Source organism: Tauraco erythrolophus, chromosome 8 (genome assembly GCF_009769465.1).
Source record: "Tauraco erythrolophus isolate bTauEry1 chromosome 8, bTauEry1.pri, whole genome shotgun sequence".
Classification (NCBI taxonomy): domain Eukaryota; kingdom Metazoa; phylum Chordata; class Aves; order Musophagiformes; family Musophagidae; genus Tauraco; species Tauraco erythrolophus.
The window spans coordinates 13,868,811-13,876,640 of NC_141472.1; the positions used below are offsets into that span (position 1 = coordinate 13,868,811).

A 7,830-nucleotide genomic window follows, 5' to 3' on the forward strand; every position below is an offset into this window, starting at 1 on the left:
TAATTTTTTTTTTAAAGTACAATAACTTCTTCACTTGTAAACTGAATCAACCACATCTGCTCAATTGACAAAGATGGATCCATTTCTATTGAACTTGTGCAGAAAAATTGAGCAGGGCCCTTTCTGGCTATGACGTTACCAGTAATAAAGATTCTGCAAGGACACCACTGTTGACAGGTCTATTCCTTGTTGTATTGCCAAAAGAATTCAGATTGCTCATTGAAAGGGGGTTTAGTTCTACAGCGTTAGGCACCATGTGCAGCTAAACACTCTTAACTCAGCTGGTCTTCCTTTCTTTACAATTTGTTACAGTTGAATTTTTTAGTAAATATATGTAAATAATGAAATATATGTAAATTAAGTAAATATATGTATGCTGTGTTCCTTCCTGATTTCTTCATTGGTTTACCACAAATGCTGCTATATTTTACAGATTAAAGAAGCTTTCAAACAGAGTGTTAGTCTTTCGGCTACTGGCTACTTTAGGTAATATATTTTTGTTCCTTAAAAACGCCTAGGTTAGACCAGGACTGATTTCTGAAGATAACCAATGCCGTGAATAGAAGATCCTGTCTAATAGTTCTTTCTAATGGCTTCGCTTATGTTTTATGTAATTGTTTGATATATGGGAGGTTGGAGTATAAAGTTGAAGTGTTAATGCCTAGCCCTGCGTGGACTCTCTAGAAAGTGTCACAAGAATATTTCGTCCCATCTTTTCTCTGTGATTCGGCCATTAGCAAACCAGAAAGCATAAAAATGACTGCTGCCCATAATAGTAGATATGCAAAGTGGGATATAGTTTATTTACTGGAGGCTATAAAGATTGTTGTACTACAATTTATAATTTTACCCACAAACACAATCACACAAATTTGCATGACAGGAAGAACGAGTGGCAGCATTAGAATGTTTACTGAGTGCACACCTGTAACTAGCAACCAGGTGCACTTGTGGAAAATTAGTACCATTTAAATCTGAACCTGAACATTATTTCTCTTGAGAGGAAGGAGAATTTGAAACATCTGGTTGAGTTTAAGAGAAAACTCATGGTAATTTTTTTTTTTTACACTAACTCAAGAATCAAATGCCATGATCCAGCACTAATTGAAAGCTGGGAGGGGACTTAGTGCTCCCATGAGTAGTGGGGTGGCTCACTGACCCTAGTTTTCGAGTAATTGTTTTGACATCTGCTTCTGGAGGCTCAGAAAATTCCCACCATGTATACTCTTAGATACGGATTTATTCACAACAGCACAGGACACAGTAGTCTTAAACACAATTCCCACTATTCTCTCTCAGTGCAGTCTCGTGGTTCTTTTTCTCTGAATTCTTTCGTAGTGTTTATAAAGAACCCGAAGGGAAAAATACCTGTGCTGTACTCAGGTGGGATTCAAAGCAAAGCTTCTCTCTTAGCCTGCTGTGCCTTACATCTTCTCTTCCTCCACCTGCATTTACCCACTTATCAGTAGCCACTTTTCAGGTATTCAGGCAGTCCAGCGAAAGTTGAAGAGGCACTTTGCCAACCCATGCTTATTTAAAACACCGAGAAAAGCCGGAACAAAATGTCCCTTCCTGCTGTTAAGTCTGTTCAAGTATGTTTTCTGCTTCTGCAACCCTTAAGGAATGTTGGTATCTCCAAAGCAACGAGCAACAGTCATGCTTTGCTATTGACATTTAATGTTGTCACCTGCAACATCATCAACATCTGCAGATCCCTGAGCCTCAAATCCTGTATTGATCTAGTTCTTATCCAGTCATATTCTTCATATCCAAGAATTTCAAAGCCAGCTGAAGTAGATGGGATGTGAGAAGTTGAATATATGGATTTTGCGTATCCCTTGTTCAATGCTCTGAATTATACTATAATAGTTTCATCGGGTATCATTTTAAATATGCTCAGCAAAGACATTTCAGTCATACATGGCCAGAAAACATGCCTTGGTCATGTAGCTCACATGGTTGGGAGATACTGCATTTCACTGTCCTCTTGTGTCCATTGAATTTACACCATCAGTCCTGACGACTGTAGTCTCCTCAGTTAGTCCCACTCCCTTCTAAGTAATTACACTTTTATTTCAATACTCCTGGTTTAACCCTCTCACTCATTCTGTAGCATGGAGCTTAACTATTGGGATTCTGACCTGTTCTTTAAGATTTCACTTGAAGTAGTTTCAAAAGTCCATGTGCTAATCTGCTTTGTTATGATGCAAACATTCATTTATTTTCTTCTTGTGGACTTTGTTTCTTCCATCAGAGGTTACAATGCAAACATGGATTGGGAGAAAGGGGAAGGACAGCCATTCACATATTTTCTTTATGGAGCTGCTTGTTCAGAGGTTGAAATTAACTGTCTAACAGGCGATCACAAGGTAATAACTGAGTGTTATGGAAGTTTTGTAAACAATGTGAATGAGGTTGTATCACTGGATGGTCCAACAACCATTCAGGTTTTGCATTAATAAGTCATCTGTCTTTACATGATAGTAAATTTATGAAGAGTGTAAATGCAAATTACAGATGGAGCAGAATGAAAGCTGTGCAGTGTTAACCAGCTTTTGATTCATCTGTATTAGTGTCATGTGGGTTCACCTGTTGGATTATGGCGGACATGTGACACATTCTTTGCTTTTTCTCTCCCTGTTTGCCAGCAAACAAGGTACAGCAGAGCTAAATATTCTGTTTCCAGGCTTTTGACCTTCTAGGCAGCTAAATGTCATCGACTGCTGATCATTTGCCCTCTATCTGTACTTATTTATGTGGGGATTTCCCTGTGCAATGGGAAAAGTCTGGCAGGGCTAAACTTCTGTTAAAGTTGAGACAAGCCCATTTTGCTTGTGCTGGATTACTGAAAGTTACTTTCAAATTGTGTACACAGAGGGCCTCTGTCTTAGCATATATTATTCCACTGAATACCAACTCTAACCCACATTATGTTCTAATGCCTCCACTCTGTGCATCTCTCTCAGTAATATGCATTTGAATTTTATTGACAGAACCTCAGAACAGACATTGTTATGGACATTGGATGCAGCATAAATCCAGCTGTGGATATAGGACAGGTATGTGCCAAGAACTTCCTGCTGTCTTATTCCTATTACACTGATAGCCTTATCTGAAGTGAAGATTACCTCATTAGTTCAGAAAACGTTAATTTCTTACTAGATAATGTTTTAAGTCATAGAGCATATTAGAAGGTCCTTTAGTTGTAGACTTGCCTCATTTGAGTCCATGTCAGAGCTTTGTAGGTGTCAATGAAGCTTGAATTTTACCCATGGTGTCAACCTTTGGTACTTCCTGTATGCATATATGCTCACTATCTGCTGGACTTAAATCCTGTTTGTGATCTACAGTCTCCAAATTCTCCTGTTGTTTGACCTGCCTTCCCCACTTGTTAGCAGGGAAACACCTTTCTTCATTGCCAGCTGGTCTGCAGATCTCATCACTTCATCCTGAAAGCATTTGTCTCTGCCTGTTATAAGAGAGAGTGAGAAAGCTTTTCCCATCACGGTAGCCCCCAAAATGTTGAAGAATCCCATTAGGAAAACAGGAGGGAAAATGGTCTTCTAACAGCTTGCGATACAAATCAGTTCTTGCCAAAGTTTTACGCGTTTTACCAAATGTGAGAACATAAATGCTATTTCTTTTCTTATTTAAAGATTGAAGGTGCCTTTGTTCAAGGCATTGGACTGTACACAATGGAGGAATTAAAGTACTCTCCAGAAGGAGTCCTGTATACTCGGGGTCCAGATCAGTATAAGATCCCTGCTATTTGTGATATTCCAGAACAGTTCAGTGTTTCCCTGCTGTCGTCTTCCCAAAATCCTTATGCCATCTATGCATCCAAGGTAAGCAAACCATCACAGGGCCTAATTCTTAGATCCCAAGACAGAGAAATTACTGTGATATAAAACATAAGTTTTCTGTTCCTCTTCTTTTGCATTTCAAACAAGTGTTCTTAAAATTGTTTTGTTTATGACATCAGGGAAGCTAATATGCAAAGATGTAATGTGGGATATTGCTGCATATCTTTCATTGTCGGAAGGTACTAATTTTAGGGTTTCATTAACAGACCATACACATGTCGTGGTTTGGCCAACTAAGCACCACACGGCTGCTTGCTCACTGCTTCCCCCACGGTGGGATGGGAAGGAGAAAATATAACGAAAGGCTCATGGGTTGAGACAAGGACAAGGCAGGATCACTCACCAATTATGGTCACAGGCAAAACAGACTCAACTTGGGAAAAATATCAATTTAATTTGTTACCAGTCACGTCAGAGTAGGATAACAAAAAATAAAAGCAAATCTTAAAAACACCTTCCCCCCTACCCCTCCCTTCTTCCCAAGCTCAACTTTACTCCCACTTTCTCTACCTCCGCTCCACAGCAGCACAGGAGTTGGGGAATGGGGGTTGCAGTCAGTTATCACACGTTGTTTCTGCCGCTTCTTCCTCCTCGGGGAGGACTCCTCACACTTCCCCTTCTCAAGCATGGAGTCACTCCCATGAGAGACAGTTCTCCACGAATTTCTCCAACATGAGTCCTTCCCACAGGCTGCAGCTCTTCACAAACTGCTCTACCGTGAGTGCCTCCCGCAGGGTGCGGTCCTTCAGGAGCAGACTGCTCCAGTGCAGGCTTCTTCAGGCACAGCCATCTGCTCTGGCGTGGGGTCCTTTTCACCTGCAGGTGGATCTCTGCTCCACTGTTTCTCTCATAGGCTGCAGAGGAACAGCCTGCTGTCTCACCACAGGCTGCAGGGAAATCTCAGCTCCAGCACAGCTCCCCTTGCTCCTCTTCACTGACCCTTGGTGTCTGCAGAGTTGTTTCTTGAACATCCCACTTCTCTCTCCCCACCTGACCAGCCCAACGAACCCTGGCAGCGCTGGTGGCACAAGCTACACCCAGCAGCTACTCTGGCAGTGGGGTGCTTCGGAGCACTCCTGAGTCTCAGTTTAGGGGGAATGAAGCTCCTTGGCTGACGCTGTGGGGAACTGTTCCTGAGCCCACACGCAGGCCTGCAAGGCACCCTAACTGCAGCGGTGTGGCTTCTGCCCTGCCACCAGGTGAGGGGCGGCAGCCCAGTGCAGACAGCTGCCCGTGCCTCCCCCTCTCTGCGCTGCAGGTTCCCCCAGCAGGTTTTTTCTTCCTTTCTTAAATATGTTATTACAGAGGCACTACCAGCATCACTGACGGACCCAGCCTTGGCCAGAGATGGGTCTGACTTGGAGCGCCCTCTGACTGAGGGGAAGCTTCTAACAGCTTCTCACAGGAGCCACCCCTGTAGCTCCCTTCCCATTACCAAAACCCTGCCACACAAACCCCATACAACACAGAAGCTGCAAGCTGAATTTAAAACCATACTTTTAAAATGTGATGATGAACTGAAGGATCAGAATAAAAATACCAGGGAAATTGATGGAGAAATCATAATGACAATGAGAGCGTGCAGCTTACTTATGTGTGCTGTGCAATGAGAACTAGGACTGTGTGCGTGTATTTATATGAGAAATTGACTTTGGCTGGTATACTCATTGCTTCAATTTATGCCAGCAAATATTCTGGCCAGTTGCGTAGAAGTAGTAATGGTAAATCAAGGTGAAGGTAATTCTGCAAATTTCCAGCCATTTCAAGTACTAGGTATGCTTTTAGAATGCATTAAAATAAAACAGCACAATGGGACGAAAAAGCATATTTTATGGTGAAAGTTATTAAAGAACAAATAGGTCCTTTAAAATTATTTAAAGCTGTCTCAGTAATACATAATTAGAAAAGTATTTGTTTGAACAAATATCATCTGGATGAAGTACTTACATTGTTGATTTGGAGCTGATCTAGAGCTGATCTAGAGAGCTGATACTAATATCTTTCTTCAAACAGAGCTTTTATACCTTTCTGTGAACTTATCTCCTATAATTAACCTTAAAATTCACTGTAAGAAGGTGTGATTCTGTCTTCATGCACCATGTTTGGAGAAGATGTTTGGTTCTCAGATTCTAGCAAGCAGATAAATAAGATTCAATTGCAATATCCCACTCCAGTCTAGATAAAATGTTCAATACCACTTGAGAGCACTATGGAATAAAGGTGGATTTGACCTATCTTTGAGATAAGAAACAAATTTGAATCTTATGTTAGAACCAGTGAGAGGATTTCAAGTCTACTGAGGTCAGTGGTGTTTGTCCACAGGGAATTATCATGAGTTCAGGCTTTGTTTCTTAGTTCTATCTGGGTTTGGATTGTTTTAATTTTATCTGCCAGTTATTCTAAATTTCAGTTTAGCAGTGAGTCAAAAAGATTCTAAAATCAATAGCAAATAATTGAAACCAACGTTTTTAGCTCCCTGGAAACAGCTACCATCAGAAGGCTTGGTGCGATTTAAGCTTGCTTCCACTAAATCTAAAGTAAACTTCCTTACTGAAGGAGGAAACACTTTTTGAGTCACTGACTTTTAAGCTTGTTAGTTGATATTGATATGGTATGTACTGCTCTTATTTGCTTAAAACCTACACCTATTAGAATTTTTTTTCTTTTTCAGGGGATAGGTGAAGCAGGACTTTTCTTGGGATGCTCTGTGTTCTTCGCTTTAAGAGATGCAGTAACTAGTGTGAGGAAGGAAAGGGGACTGAAAAAGACCTTTGTGCTGCACAGCCCTCTGACTGCTGAACAAATACGGGCGGGCTGCGCGGACGACTTTACTGAGATGGTAATAGGAAGGTGGGGGCTCTGGGTAGAAGCACATACTGCTTTTGGTGCCCTTGAATGGTGGGGTGCCTAATGATGTCTCCAATTGGTCATACTTTGCATGCAGCAATGTGGTATGGCTGCTTGGAATTGAAATGTGTGGTAACAGATGTCTCTCACACAAGTTATTCCAACAATGCCATTCAAGAATTGTATTGGATTTTCCTTGATTTTGTATAATCTTTTTTTTTCTTTGAGATTTACACAGTTTTTATAATCTTCTCTTTCCCTGAAGCCTTGTCCTTTCTTCCTTATGTCAAGACCCATAGAGGATTAAATGGCTCCTCTTATTGACATGAAAGGGATCAGCCTCCAAGCATCTTCTGTCTCCTTCCAGATGCTTTCCCCCTCTGACTTGCACTCTGGAACTGTCACCTTGTTCTGGTGCTCCTCGCGAAGCCCAGTACTCTTTGGGAGAAAAATAATTAACTGAGAGATAACAAAAGGATACAGAAGAAAAACAAACGAGGCAATACACGTCTTATAATGCTGATCCTTTATATTCTGTGTTTTCTGCAACTGTTCACTGTAGTCATGCTACCACTGCTATTACAATTCTTTCATTTAGCCTACATCACCTTGAAGCAAGGTCCTTGCCAGCATATAAATCCATACTGTGCCCTGAACCTCTGAGGCTCTACCATGGAAACTCTTGAGCTCTCACTCACAGATTACTCCTGTAGTATTTCTGTGGTTGTAGTGGGGCATCATTTGCCCTCAAATCAATAGGTTCATGGGCTCACTCTCATCGCAGGAGCTTGCAGGAGGTGAGGTCCACCAGGGCAGAGACCATGCTGCTTCATCCCTGTTTGGTCCTGATCCCAGTTATCACTGACCTTTCGTCCAGCCATCTTCTGTAGGTGGCTCCTGTAGAGCATCATGCTGAGTGACTTAGAGGCACCTGATAAGGGCAGTATTGGGAGCTTGCCAGTCAAATAATATTAACAAGTCACTCTTTTCATTTCTTGCTTGTTCTCTTAGATGACAAATGATGAATCTGCCTCCTCCACTCCTCGGGCCATATCTGCATGAATGACAAACCAGAGTGCACAAGACCGGAATGGAATGGAATAGAAAACTGATTTACTGC

At 41.6% G+C, this 7,830-nt stretch overlaps 1 protein-coding gene across 1 annotated transcript in view; it reads left to right on the forward strand.

The window, feature by feature from the left end:
- Positions 1–7,630, forward strand: part of AOX1 (aldehyde oxidase 1) — a 51,734-nt gene extending 44,104 nt beyond the window's left edge. Inside the window, exons 30-35 of the mRNA XM_086616017.1 lie at positions 434–486; positions 2,255–2,369; positions 2,994–3,059; positions 3,657–3,845; positions 6,535–6,726; positions 7,601–7,630. Coding sequence (XP_086472143.1) covers positions 434–486; positions 2,255–2,369; positions 2,994–3,059; positions 3,657–3,845; positions 6,535–6,726; positions 7,601–7,630 — 645 coding nt within the window. The remainder of the gene's footprint in view (positions 1–433; positions 487–2,254; positions 2,370–2,993; positions 3,060–3,656; positions 3,846–6,534; positions 6,727–7,600) is intronic.
- The last annotated feature ends 200 nt before the right edge of the window (positions 7,631–7,830 follow it).